A 15250-nucleotide genomic window follows, 5' to 3' on the forward strand; every position below is an offset into this window, starting at 1 on the left:
GGAGAGGTAGGCATAGAGGTGCCTCAGGGAAGGGAGCATTGGGGGAGGTAGGCATAGAGGTGCCTCAGGGAGGTGAGCATTGGGAGAGGTAGGCATACAGGTGCCTCAGGGAGGTGAGCATTGGGAGAGGTAGGCATAGAGGTGCCTCAGGGAGGTGAGCATTGGGAGAGGTAGGCATAGAGGTGCCTCAGGGAAGGGAGCATTGGGGGAGGTAGGCATAGAGGTGCCTCAGGGGGGTGAGCATTGGGAGAGGTAGGCATAGAGGTGCCTCAGGGGGGTGAGAGGTGCCTCAGGGAGGTGAGCAGTGGGGGAGGAAGGGGCAGAGGATCACCATGGAACTGAGCAGTTAGAGAGGAAGTTAAGCAGTGGGAGGAGTAAAAGGGGAGATAGGTGCTCCAGGGAGGTAAGCAGTTGGAGAGGAAGTGGTAGTGGTGCCCAAAGAAGAATAGGGGGTAGAGGAGCAGTGGGAGAGGAGGGGTTATACTGTATATAATTTAACACATTTTAATAAATAGATAAATTATTAAAATGCAGTCCACAAAGCCCAGCTACATCTCCTTTTCCTCCCGTGTTCTATGATACAGCGTGATTGCTCAGCAGTGGCAGACAAGGACCCCAGGCATGACAGAGGAGAGCTAAGCACTGCTGTGTAATTGGAGGATGGAAGTAGCAGTTAATTAGTAAATTGATGATAATTGAAGCAGTTAGCAGCCTGTGACAGCAGCCACAGACAATCCGACCCTCCAAGAGCTCATCAACACACTATAATCCACCCATACTATATGTAACCGATACGCCGCAGCCAAAAAGAGCCAAATATACAGCACACGTGTGTACTACACAACTCTCCATAGCTGTATATCACAGGTGTGTATTACCTAACCCTCCATAGCTGTATATCACAGGTGTGTACTACATAACCCTCCATAGCTGTATATCACAGGTGTGTATTACCTAACCCTCCATAGCTGTATATCACAGGTGTGTACTACATAACCCTCCATAGCTGTATATCACAGGTGTGTATTACCTAACCCTCCATAGCTGTATATCACAGGTGTGTACTACATAACCCTCCATGGCTGTATATCACAGGTGTGTATTACCTAACCCTCCATAGCTGTATATCACAGGTGTGTACTACATAACCCTCCATGGCTGTATATCACAGGTGTGTACTACATAACCCTCCATGGCTGTATATCACAGGTGTGTACTACATAACCCTCTATGGCTGTATATCACAGGTGTGTACTACATAACACTCCATGGCTGTGTATCACAGGTGTGTACTACATAACCCCCCATGGCTGTATATCACAGGTGTGTACTACATAACCCTCCATGGCTGTATATCACAGGTGTGTACTACATAACCCTCCATGGCTGTATATCACAGGTGTGTACTACATAACCCTCCATGGCTGTATATCACAGGTGTGTACTACATAACCCTCTATGGCTGTATATCACAGGTGTGTACTACATAACCCTCCATTGCTGTATATCACAGGTGTGTACTACATAACCCCCCCATGGCTGTATATCACAGGAGTGTACTATATAAATCAGTCACATGAAAAGATAGAATAAAATATTTACAAAAATGTGAGGGGTGTACTCACTTCTGTGAAATACTGTATGTATACGAAGAGCCTAACATTAGCATATAAGCACTAACAATATCTGTACTGTAATCATTGGTAAATACATTAGAATTATTATTTTTTATCTCCGGTAATATACAGCAAGCAATGATAACTATTACTATATAGTAAATAACTATTCTCGTAGTGGTCCAGCTGTTGGCCATCAGTGAAGAGCAGACAAGCTGTAAATGAACTTTCCCAGTCATGGTAATTATTCCAGAATTGAGACCTCTTACCATTCATCTGCAGCTGGAGGCCCTCCACCCCATTCTCCGCGGACTCCTCCACCGACAGCAGGATGACGTCTGTGTGAACCAGTTCATTCTGCAGGCACAGGACATACTGGTTACTCTCTCGTGGTATTGTCCTTCATATCCCTGACAGAGTTCATAGACTGTTGGCCGTATACCAACCGCGTCTGCTGTCACCAGAATATTCTAGACCAGGAGTCTCCAAACTTTCTGAACAAAGGGCCAGTTTACTATCCTTGAGGCTTTAGGGTGGCCAAACTGTGGTTATTTGGTTTAGAAAACGCCCTGGTATCATTAAAAGTAAACAGTGCCCCATCATTGGTTTTAGTGGATGGAATAGTGTTCTATTGTTGGTATTCAACGTAGGAATGGTGCCTCATCACTGGTGTCAGTGGGAGGAATGGTGCCCCATCATTGGAGTCTGTAGGAAGAATGGTGCCCCACCATTGGAGTCTGTTGGAGGAATGGTGCTCCTATATTGGTGTCTGTGGGAGGAATAGAGCCCCATCACTGGTGTCTGTGGAAGGAATGGTACTCTATCTTTGAAGCCTGCAGGAGGAATGGTGCCCCATCATTATGGTCTACAGGAGGAATGGTGCCCCATCATTATGGTCTATAGGAGGAATGGTGCCCCATCATTATGGTCTACAGGAGGAATGGTGCCCCATCATTATGGTCTACAGGAGGAATGGTGCCCCATCATTATGGTCTACAGGAGGAATGGTGCCCCATCATTATGGTCTATAGGAGGAATGGTGCCCCATCATTGGAGTCTGTGGGAGGAATAATTCCCCATCACTGGAGTCCGTGGGAGGAATAATTCCCCATCACCGGAGTTTGTGGGAGGAAAAATGCCCCATCACTAGAGGAATGGTGCTCCATCATTGGTGTCTGTGGGAGGAATAGTGCCCTATTATTGGTGTCAGCCAGAGGAATGGTGCCTCGTCTTTGGTGTCAGTGGAAGGAATGGTGCCCCATCATTGGTGTCAGTGGGAGGAATAGTGCCCCATCATTGGTGTCAGTGGGAGGAATGGTGCCTCGTCTTTGGTGTCAGTGGGAGGAATAGTGCCCCATCACTGGTGTCAGTGGGAAGAATAGCGCCCAAACATTGGTGTCAGTAGAAGGAATAGTGCCCCACCATTAGTGTCAGTGGGAGGATAGTGCTTCATCATTGGTGTCTGTGGGAGGAATAGTGCCCCATCATTGGTGTCAGTGGATGGCATTGTGGCCCAAGGGCAAGAAAAGGGACACGGTGTGGAGACCACTGTTCTAGACTAATGAAATCTGATTTGTTTTAGACATCTTTCACATACACAAAACTAGAACAGAGTATGAGACCACTCCGGTTACCTTGGCCTGTACCAGAAAACCGAACTCCGGGCAGATATGAAACATACAAATGAAGGTAGCTCTACATTTACTAATACATTAGTATTAGCCCCACTAACCAAGGCTACATGTCCAGTGTGCATTGGGTCTGATCAGTAAGTCCGGTTTTGCTTGACTAATTACAATGTATCCTTCCTATTATAATGTATCTTTCTTATTCATAGTTACATAGTTACATAGTTAGTGAGGTTGAAAAAAGACAACAGTCCATCCATTGCATCCTTCTTATTACAATGTATCTTTGTATTCATCACGTACCTTTATCAAGGTCCAGGACACGACTCGTCCATCAGAAGAGACAGAGAAGAAATTCAGATTCTTGTCCAGATCATCTTTCTGCCATTTCACCTGAAAAGGAAGGTGCAGGGGTGAGACGTATAGAGTGGAAGAGTGGAAGAGTGCAGAGGTGGGATGTATAGTGTGGAGGGGTGCGAGGGTGAGACGTATAGTGTGGAGGAGTGCGAGGGTGAGATGTATAGTGTGGAGGAGTGTGAGGGTGAGATGTATAGTGTGGAGGAGAGCAAGGTGAGACGTATAGTGTGGAGGAGTGCGAGGGTGAGATGTATAGTGTAGAGGAGTGCGAGGGTGAGATGTATAGCGTGGAGGAGTGCGAGGGTGAGACGTATAGTGTGGAGGAGTGCGAGGGTGAGACGTATAGCGTGGAGGAGTGCAGAGGTGGAGAAGTGTAGTGTGGAGAAGTGTGAAGGTGAGACATATAGTGTGGAGAAGTGCGAGGGTGAGACGTATAGTGTGGAGGAGTGTAGGGCGAGACGTATAGTGTGGAGGAGTGCGAGGGTGAGACGTATAGCGTGGAGGAGTGTGAGGGTGAGACGTATAGCGTGGAGGAGTGGGAGGGTGAGACGTATAGCGTGGAGGAGTGGGAGGGTGAGACGTATAGTGTGGAGGAGTGGGAGGGTGAGACGTATAGTGTGGAGGAGTGACAGGGTGAGACGTATAGCGTGGAGGAGTGCAAGGGTGAGACCTATAGTGTGGAGGAGTGCGAGGGTGAGACGTATAGTGTGGAGGAGTGCAAGGGTGAGACGTATAGTGTGAAGGAGTGCAAGGGTGAGATGTATAGTGTGGAGGAGTGCAAGGGTGAGATGTATAGTGTGGAGGAGTGCAAGGGTGAGATGTATAGTGTGGAGGAGTGACAGGGTGAGACGTATAGTGTGGAGGAGTGACAGGGTGAGACGTATAGCGTGGAGGAGTACAAGGGTGAGACGTATAGTGTGGAGGAGTGCGAGGGTGAGACGTATAGTGTGGAGGAGTGCGAGGGTGAGATGTATAGTGTGAAGGAGTGCAAGGGTGAGATGTATAGTGTGGAGGAGTGCAAGGGTGAGATGTATAGTGTGGAGGAGTGCAGGGGTGAGGCGTATAGTGTGGAGGAGTGCAGGGGCGAGAAATATAGTGTGAAAGAGTGCGTAGGCCTGGGGCCTCATCATTTCCTATGGTGGCCTTGAGGGTGTGAATAAGGTTTAGGTTGACAGCATTTTCAATTTGAAGCCAAGATCTAGAACTCGGGTAAGTGACCTCAAACTAGAAGAGGAACCTTCAGAATGAACCTTAGAAAGTATGATTTTAGAAGATGCTAGCAATGTCCTATTCTCTCAAGACCCAGCATTGGCCTTTCTAACACTTCTCTTGTTTTCTCCCTTTTAAAGTGGATATTTCCACCCTGGCTGGTAATATTTATCTAATTAAAGACATTCTATGAGAAGAGAGAAAATCAATAAGAATTCATCTCTGAACAATGTGGTACAATGAAGTCTCTAAGCTTCCAGAGCAGAGCCGAATACCAATGAAAGGATCACGGAGCTCCACCAGCATCTGGATCACGTTCCCTGTCATTCATCGGTAAATATTCCTCCGCTGTCATAGTGGTGAGAAGTTCTCACATTTGAAGAGAAGAGCCGAGGTTCTCATAGTCTCAAAATCATACCTTATATGAGATAGTAAGAAGGGGGCTGGGAAATTGGTAGTTGTGAGACGTGTCTCTCCAAACAGTTCTGTGCATCACATTGCTGGAGTTAAAGTGCACCTGTACTTTGCACATATCACTATTTGTGAAAATTGCTACATGGCCATACACTCAGAGGTTTTTGAACAAACATTCACACAAAAATTCTCAGTAGATTTAATGACTTTACAAATGTTGTTTAACAGTAAGTCCACAAGCCCTGCCCATCTCCTGTAGTATGTTTTCACTCTCTGACCATCTCCTGTAGTATGTTTTCACTCTCTGACCATCTCCTGTAGTACGCCTGCAGGCTCTGCCCATCTCCAGTAATATGTCTGCAGTCTCTAACCATCTCCTGTAGCATGTCTGAAGTCTCTGACCATCTCCTGTAGTATGTCTGAAGTCTCTGACCATCTCCTGTAGTATGTCTGCAATTTCTGACCGTCTCCTGTAGTACGCCTGCTGTCTTTCACAATCTCCTGTGGTATGTATGCAGTCTCTGACTATCTACTACTGTATGCCTACAGTCTCTGACCATCTCCTGTATTATGTCTGCACTCTCTGACCATCTCCTGTAGTATGTCTGCAGTCTCTGTCCATCTCCTATAGTATGTCTGCAGTCACTGCCCATCTCATGTAGCGTGTCTGCAGTCTCTGACTATCTCCTGTAGTATGTCTGCAGTCTCTGTCCATCTCCTGTAGTATGTCTGCAGTCACTGCCCATCTCATGTAGCGTGTCTGCAGTCTCTGACTATCTCCTGTAGTATGTCTGCAGTCTCTGTCCATCTCCTGTAGTATGTCTGCAGTCTCTGACCATCTCCTGTAGTATGTCTGCAGTCTCTGACTATCTCCTGTAGTATGTCTGCAGTCTCTGTCCATCTCCTGTAGTATGTCTGCAGTCTCTGACCATCTCCTGTAGTATGTCTGCAGTCTCTGACTATCTCCTGTAGTATGTCTGCAGTCTCTGACCATCTCCTGTAGTATGTCTGCAGTCTCTGACTATCTCCTGTAGTATGTCTGCAGTCTCGGACAACCTTCAAACTCTGCAGAGAGTGTCAGAGCTGTACAGAGATCTTCTTTCTTTGTTCCTGCAGTTGTGAAGGGATCTCATTAAGCAGTGTGGCGCCTGTGTGGATGACGTGAATACACAGCCCGGGCAGAGATAGTACAGACAGCGTTTGACATGTAAAATATGCCAGGAGCAGGACGGCGCTCAGTCAGTCACTCACATTAAACTGTGATAGCTTTTCCATTTCTTAATGAATATTAATCATATCTAACAAAAAGGCCATTACTCTGCATTCCGTCTCTCAACATCACTGCGAACGCAGAACGCAGCCCGCCGCCTGCACTACGCCGGCCAGAAAACACCAACTCCATGCCAAGCATGCAAATAGTCTCCAAATCTCCATTTTTAAAGGGCATGAATTTCAGATTGGACATCTTCAAATAGAAAGGAATTACATATCATCACGTCCACCCCAAACCCAAAAATAATTTAAAGCTGAATTCCGGCCACAAAAACGTTTCTTTAACCACTTGCCTACTGGGCACTTAAACCCCCTTTCTGCCCAGGCCAACTCTCAGCTTTCAGCGCTGACGCACTTTGACTGACAATTGCGCACTGTACCCAAATGTTTTTATTATAATTTAGAAATTTGGAAAAAAAAAATGTTTTTATAGTTTGTTATAACATTTTGCAAACATGTAATTTTTCTCCTTCATTGATGTGCGCTGATGAATCAGCAAGAAAAAAATTGGAGGGGGGGAGTTCATTGACTTGTTGTCATTATTGCCAAATAGTAAAGCTACTAAAATTGATAGCAGGGATAATGACAGGTCAGGGGATGATAAGACTAGATCTCTTCCTCGTACTTTTAATAATTGGTTGCAGGCGTATTTGCAAATTTGCAAGTATATTAGGAGAGAAACAACCTCATTTATGTAGTGGGCGTGGCCTTTTTCAACATCTGGAAATGATATTAGAGGCCTATAAAAATTTTCCTGGCTTATCATGGTTTTTCTATGACGAATCATTTCGTCAAAAATGATCAATACATACATCTTTGAAATGGGGTGTTAAGGATGTTGGCCTGAGGCTTAATTTGCTTTTGCCTCAAAAACACGTTTCTTTGCAAAAGTCTAATACTTTTGGACAATTTCGTAAAGGAGTTTGTTTTAGTTTTAATGAAGGGCAATGCAAATGGCCGAACACAGGCTTTAGCACTCCCCCAATCTCACATGTGACTGAGCCCTAAAACATCTTAAAAATATTATAATCACATTGAGGACTTTTTGTTCCATGTATAATTTAACCACTTCTGGACCGGAAGGATTTGCCCCCTTAATGACCAGGCCAGTTTTTGTGATTCGGCACTGCGTTAATTTAACGGACAACTGCGCGGTCGTGCGACGCTGTACCCAAATAAAATTAATGTCCTTTTTTCCCCACAAATTGAGCTTTCTTTTGGTGGTATTTGATCACCTGTGCGATTTTTATTTGAAGGTTGGGAAGGAAGGCTCATTGATGGAAGTGGGGAGAGAAGGCCCATTGATGGATGTGGGGAGGGGGGGCTCATTGATGGATGTGGGGAGGGGGGCTCATTGATGGAGGTGGGGGGGGGGCTCATTGATGGAGGTGATAGGAAGGTTTATTGATGCTCATTGATGGAGGTGGGGAGAGAAGGCCCATTGATGACGATGGGGTGGGCGGGGGCTCATTGATGGAGGTGATAGGAAGGTTTATTGATGCTCGTTGATGGAGGTGGGGAGAGAAGGCCCATTGATGGAGATGAGGTGGGGGGCTCATTGATGGAGGCGATAGGAAGGTTTATTGATGCTCATTGATGGAAGTGGGGAGAGAAGGCCCATTAATGGAGATGGGGTGGGGGGGTTAATTAATGGAGGTGATAGGAAGGTTTATTAATGCTCATTGATGGAGGTGGGAAGGAAGGCTCATTGAGGGAGGTGGGGAGAGAAGGCCCATTGATGGAGATGGGTGGGGGGGCTCATTGATGGAGGTGATAGGAAGGTTTATTGATGCTCATTGATGGAGGTGGGGAGAGAAGGCCCATTGATGACGATGGGGTGGGGGGGGCTCATTGATGGAGGTGATAGGAAGGTTTATTGATGCTCGTTGATGGAGGTGGGGAGAGAAGGCCCATTGATGGAGATGAGGTGGGGGGGGCTCATTGATGGAGGTGATAGGAAGGTTTATTGATGCTCGTTGATGGAGGTGGGGAGAGAAGGCCCATTGATGACGATGGGGTGGGGGGGGCTCATTGATGGAGGTGATAGGAAGGTTTATTGATGCTCGTTGATGGAGGTGGGGAGAGAAGGCCCATTGATGGAGATGAGGTGGGGGGGGGCTCATTGATGGAGGTGATAGGAAGGTTTATTGATGCTCATTGATGGAGCTGGGGAGAGAAGGCCCATTGATGACGATGGGGTGGGGGGGGCTCATTGATGGAGGTGATAGGAAGGTTTATTGATGCTCGTTGATGGAGGTGGGGAGAGAAGGCCCATTGATGGAGATGGGTTGGGGGGGGCTCATTGATGGAGGTAATAGGAAATTTTATTAATGCTCATTGATGGAGGTGGGGAGAGAAGGCCCATTGATGGAGATGGGATGGGGGGGCTCATTGATGGAGGTGATAGGAAGGTTTATTAATGCTCATTGATGGAGGTGGGGAGAGAAGGCCCATTTATGGAGATGGGGTGGGGGGCTCATTGATGGAGGTGCTAGGAAGGTTTATTGATGCTCATTGATGGAGGTGGGGAGAGAAGGCCCATTGATGGAGGTGGGGGGGGGGCTCATTGTTGGAGGTGGTAGGAAGGTTTATTAATGCTCATTGATGGAGGTGGGGAGAGAACGTTCATCGATGAAGGTTGGGAAGGAAGGCTCATTGATGGAAGTGGGGAACGAAGACTGACCTGTGTACTCCAATCCAATAGTAGAGATACTGAAGCTCAAAGTGGTGAAAAAGTGAATGCTGGTTCTGATAGAAAGGTGTCAGAACACATAGAACATTTTGCTGTTTATGGGGCTGGGTAGGCACAGACCGGTCAGGGTGCCCATGCCCATGCTGATCTATGTCCACAGCCAAAAGAACCTACAATGGGCATGTGAGCATCAGAACTGGACCACAGAGCAATGGAAGAACGTGGCCTGGTCTGATGAATCCAAGAATGGTTTAAGGATCACAACGAGTTTGAGGTATTGACTGGCCTCCAAATTTTCCAGATCTCAATCCAATCCAGCATCTGTGGGATGTGCTGGAAAAACAAGTCAGATCCATGGAGGCCTCACCTCTGGAATCTGCTACAGCTGGCTGCCAGATACCCCAGCATACCTGGTGGAGTCCAGGACTGGATGGGATTATGGATGGTGATAATGTTATGGCTGATCAGTGTATAGATAAGACAGATTTCGGCAGTGATACGAGTACCAGGAAGAATACTCATCCTGTGTGATAATTACTGCCGGATGAGACTCCATTATCTTTATTTATATGAAGCAATCAGCAGGAGGAAAATGAGATCGTACATCAAGAAGGGCCAACAGGGAGCAAATGTAACATTTCCTAATCTGAGATCTATATAAAGAGTATATACATAAAGATGACACACGGGAAGATGAGGGGGGGGGGGGAGAACACCGGGAGATGAGGAGGGGGAAGACGAGATTCTCTCCCTCTGCTGTGATAATGGGAACTTCTAACTATTCTCAGAACTTCTCACTGTTTATAAGACAATAGAAATCTTTCATAATGAAAGAGACCGGTGTGACTGGGCTCTGACGGAAGCAGCTGTAGGGCAACAAATATAAAGAATCATACAGTGCATACATCAGGGAAACTGCATCCATCCAAGCTTTCCATAGAGTTGCATTGCTTTCTTGCAGTTTACAACCCCAATTCCATAAAAATTGGGACGCTGTGTAAAAATATACACAAAATAAGAATGCAATGATTTGCGAATCTAAAAAAACCCGTATTTTATTCACAATAGAAAACAGAGAACATATCAATGTGTAAACTAAGTAAAAGGCCTATTTTAATTTTAAAAAATCAGGTAATTGTAAAACTGATGGCAGCAACACGTCTCCCAAAAGTTGGGACAGGGCAACAAAAAGCTGATAAAGTTAGTGGTACTGACAAGGAAAAGCTGGAAGAACATTTTGAAACTAATTCGATTGATTGGAAAAAGATCAGTAACATGATTGGGTATAAAAAGAGCATCTTAGAGAGTCAGAAGTAAAGATGGGCAGAGGTTCACCAATCTGTGAAAACCTGCATCTGAAAATTGTCCAACAAATTTCAGAAAAATGTTCCTCAATATAAAATTGCAAAGATGTTAAATATATCATCATCTACAGTACATAATATCATCATAAGATTCAGAGAATCTGGAGAAACCTCTGTATAAGGGACAAGGCAGAAACAGAATATTGGATGGGGTGATTTCCAAGTGCTCAGATGACTGCATTAAAAACAGGCATTATTGTATGATGGACACCACTTCATGGGCTCAGGGATACTTCCAATAATCACTGTCTGTAAACACAGCTCACCATCAAAGCTCTATCATGCAAAGCAGAAGACATATGTGAACATGATACAGAAATGCCGCCGTCTTCTCTGGGCCAAAGTTAATTTAAAATGGTCTGTTGCAAAGTAAAAAATTGTTCCTTGGGCCAAAGCTCATTTAAAATAGCCTGTTGCAAAGTGAAAACCCATTCCTTGGGCCAAAGTTCGTTTAAAAAGGTCTGTTGCAAAGTAAAAAAACTGTTCCTTGGGCCAAAGCTCATTTAAAATGGCCTGTTGCAAAGTGAAAATCCGTTCCTTGGGCCAAAGGTCATTTAAAATGGTCTGTTGCAAAGTGAAAATCTGTTCCTTGGGCCAAAGCTAATTTAAAATGGTCTGTTGCAAAGTGATAATCTCTTCCTTGGGCCAAAGTTCATTTAAAAAGGTCAGTTGCAAAGTAAAAAAGTGTTCCTTGGGCCAAAGCTCATTTAAAATAGCCTGTTGCAAAGTGAAAATCCGTTCCTTGGGCCAAAGGTAATTTAAAATGGTCTGTTGCAAAGTGAAAAATGTTCCCTGGGCCTAAGCTCATTTAAAATGGTCTGTTACAAAGTGGCAAACTGTTCTGGAGTCAGGTGAATCGAAATTTGACACTCTTTTTGGCAACCATTAGAGCCGCATCCTCTGGACTAAAGAAGAAAAGGACCCCCTGGCTTGTTATCAGCGCTCAGTTAAAAAACCGGCATGTCTGATGGTATGGGGGGGGGGTGGCATTAGTGTGTATGAAATGGGCAGCTTGAACATCTGCAAAGGCACCATCAATGCTGAAAGATATATCCAGGTTTTAGAGCAGCATATGCTTCCGCCCAGATGATGTCTTTTTCAGGGAAGGCCTTGCATATTTCAGCAGGACAATGCTAAACCACGCACACTGCATCTATGACTATAGCATGGCTTTCTAGTAGAAGAGTCTGAGTGCTTAACTATCCTGCCTGCAGTCCAGACTTTTCACCAATTGAAAATATTTGGCGCATCTTGAAATGAAAAATACAACAAAGAAGACCCAGGACGCTTAAGCAGTTAGAATCTATTATCAGGCAAGAACATTCCTCCCCCAAAACTGGTCCCCTCAGTTTGGTCTTTGAAATAAAATGATATAAAAATGTTGCAGGTATACAGTGCAGGAACCTAGAGGGGGACATGCAGCACCTTTCCATTATGGTCAAATCCAAGGACCTTCCAAACAAGCAAAGCCGTGACGCTTCCAGGTATGGTCAGATCTTACCACCATCCACACATTCATCCATCATTACAATGGATGCCCATATTTATTAAAAGTGTATTTCTATCCATGAGCAAAATGTCCTATACTACAGCCTATCAGTAAGGCTGCATTGCCTTTCTTCATTCAGGACTTTATTTTCACCTACTGATCTGGCCAGTAACACGCTTTCTGTCTTGGAGTGGGTTCCCCCGCCGTGGGATTGTATGTGCGGTTTACCCCCAAATTTTGGTGCGCTCCCACTGACTTTCATTAGATGTGCGTTTTCTGAAAGAGCATGAAGGATGCAGCATGCAGGACCTTCATGAAAACGCACAGTTTAATAGAAGAAGTCAAAGAGAGCGCACCTAAAACCGCAGGAAATAGCAAATATAATTGTGCTGAAACGCAACGCACCAGTGTGAACCGGCTCTAAGGGCGACAATGCTCACTTACCGTACTGTATCTATAGAGGAACAGAGGGTTGTTTAGAATATTCACTGGCTTGAGTAAGCACATAAGTATGGAAAACACAGACTACTGTCTGCAGGGGCCTAGAGGGCCACAGAATAAATGCAGGCAGGTACAGGCCCTGTACCACATGCAGTCCTTGGGCCAAATGCAGCCCCCAGACCAAATGCAGCCTGCGAACCAAATGCAGCCCCCGGACAAACGAAACCCCCAGACCAAATGCAGCCCCCGGACCAAATACAGCTCCCGGACAAACGAAACCCCCGGGACCAAATGCAGCCCCCGGACCAAATGCAGCCCCTGGACAAACGAAACCCCCAGACCAAATGCAGCCCCCGTTCAAACGAAACCCCCAGACCAAATGCAGCCCCCGGACCAAATGCAACCCCTGGAACAAATGCAACCCCCAGACCAAATGCAACCCCCGGAACAAATGCAACCCCCGGAACAAATGCAACCCCCGGAACAAATGCAACACCCGGAACAAAGGCAACCCCCGGAACAAAGGCAACCCCCGGACCAAATGCAACCCCCGGACCAAATGCAACCCCCGAACAAAATGCAGCCCCCGGACCAAATGCTGCCCCCGGACCACATGCGGCCCCTGGACCAAATGCAGCCCTTGGATCACAGGCAGCCCCTGGACCAAATGCAGCCCTTGGATCACAGGCAGCCTGTAGTCATCTGTGGACCTCTAGTGGAATTACAAGGAGTGTTGGAGTTCTTTACCCAGCAGTATATGAAATGAAGACATTGCCAGGCTCAGCTCTAAAGATGGCGGCGGTTGGATGTGCAAGTTGCAGGTGCATATGGCAGACATTGGAAGGTGCATTTCATACTGCAGAGCTCAGTGAGGAGAGCTCTGAGAGCTGATTGTAAGGAAGGGGCATCCCCCCCCCCCCTTTCGCACAGCTCACAGGAACAGAACTGAGGCTGTCAATCACAGGTTGTGTGCTGGAGGTCCCTCCCCTTTTATCTCTTGGTGTCAGGAAACTTGTCAGAAATCACTCATGCTGATAGCAGAGGAAGGAGGCAGCAGACAGAAATGACACCTAGTGCTCTGGATTGAGACAATACACACTATAGAGGGATAGGCTTTGTTCTTATTTCATATCTGAGGTTTAAAACCACTTTAAAGGACCTTTCCCCATACTGGGGGGATGGGCTGCGGGTGCTTGTCAGAAAACAGAAGTCTGCATTCCTCCCGCCTCTAACGCAAGTCACATGATGTGAACCATTTGTACCCAATGGGAAGTATCCCCCGATGACAGGTATAAAAGGTATAATGGGGTACTGACCTGCCATACGGGGTCGGTGTGTTTCCCGGACTTGGCTGAGCTCATGTACTTTGGCTGAGGGCTGCTGGATTTCATGTTGAAGATGGCCACGTTCCCGTCATAGAAGCCCACGGCCACCAGGTATGGGTGTTCTTTATGGATGTCCAGACACATGACTCCACTCTCTGTGCTGAAGACGTATTCCGGGAAGGAGGGGTTCTTCAAGGTGTAGAGGAGCAGCATCCCCCGAGTCTGCTTCATGAAGTCATCTGTGAAAGGGGGAGAACACAGGTCTTATCATACACAGCATACCTCTACTGGACCATAGAGTGCCCTGACCCACAGCAACCAGATATCACTGAGCGCTCTTCAGTACTGAGGCAGGGTGCTGGGATGTTTTCAGGAACCTACAGCATGTACAGCACCCTCCCACCAGCCATGATCTGCCTGCATTGCATACAGAAGCAAAGAGACCCAGTGATGACATCACTAGGTCTAAAATATAGTACAATATAATGAAAATGGAAAGAGATTTAAAAATCTCATTAGAATTTTGAAGAGGGAGGAGGGAAGGGAGGACCAATGAAGGAATGAAGATCTAACGTCTGCCTGCTCAAATATGTGGAAAACGTCAACAGTTTCCAAGGGGGGTATTTACTTTTTCACCTTTGTAGATTCTTTCTCTTTTAAGAGAACTTTGCACAGGTTTAGTGGAGGCTGTTTGGTTCTTTTAGTCCTCCTGACCATAGCCTGCCTGGTTATACTTGTTGCTTCCCAAGCCCTCCTATGGCTTCCATGCACTGCACAGATGATGGCCAAAAACCTGAAACATCTATAGGCAGTTTGGCATAAATAGTGTCAGCAGTTCTGGATGGACAGTTGACCCAATGATGACTTGCATAGCTCTGTCTGCTACCCTTGAATAGGGAATAAACCATTTTGGGGGGATTTGGATGGAGGTGTAGATTCCTCCTGATCAAAGAAGAGTCAGCTCTGCTCATTATGAATGTAACTGACAAAACTATACAATACTGACATCTTGTGGATAACTGCAGTACTACAACTGTGTTACTGTTTGTGTAAGCTACTCTGGTAAAGAGACTGATGCGACTGTGGGGGGACATTAGAGTGTAAGCTCCTCTGGTACAGAGACTGATGTGACTGTGGGGGGACATTAGAGTGTAAGCTCCTCTGGTGCAGAGACTGATGTGACTGTGGGGGGACATTAGAGTGTAAGCTCCTCTGGTGCAGAGACTGATGTGACTGTGGGGGGACATTAGAGTGTAAGCTCCTCTGGTACAGAGACTGATGTGACTGTGGGGGGACATTAGAGTGTAAGCTCCTCTGGTGCAGAGACTGATGTGACTGTGGGGGGACATTAGAGTGTAAGCTCCTCTGGTGCAGAGACTGATGTGACTGTGGGGGGACATTAGAGTGTAAGCTCCTCTGGTACAGAGACTGATGTGACTGTGG

At 46.3% G+C, this 15250-nt stretch overlaps 1 protein-coding gene across 1 annotated transcript in view; it reads right to left on the reverse strand.

The window, feature by feature from the left end:
* DNAI1 (dynein axonemal intermediate chain 1) overlaps positions 1-15250 on the reverse strand; it is a 259805-nt gene that overhangs the window by 165591 nt on the left and 78964 nt on the right. Inside the window, exons 14-16 of the mRNA XM_082243034.1 lie at positions 13799-14046; positions 3548-3637; positions 1886-1973 (exon numbers count right to left, since the gene is read on the reverse strand). Coding sequence (XP_082099160.1) covers positions 1886-1973; positions 3548-3637; positions 13799-14046 — 426 coding nt within the window. The remainder of the gene's footprint in view (positions 1-1885; positions 1974-3547; positions 3638-13798; positions 14047-15250) is intronic.

Source organism: Pelophylax lessonae (assembly GCF_965119305.1).
Source record: "Pelophylax lessonae genome assembly, chromosome: 1".
NCBI lineage: Eukaryota > Metazoa > Chordata > Amphibia > Anura > Ranidae > Pelophylax > Pelophylax lessonae.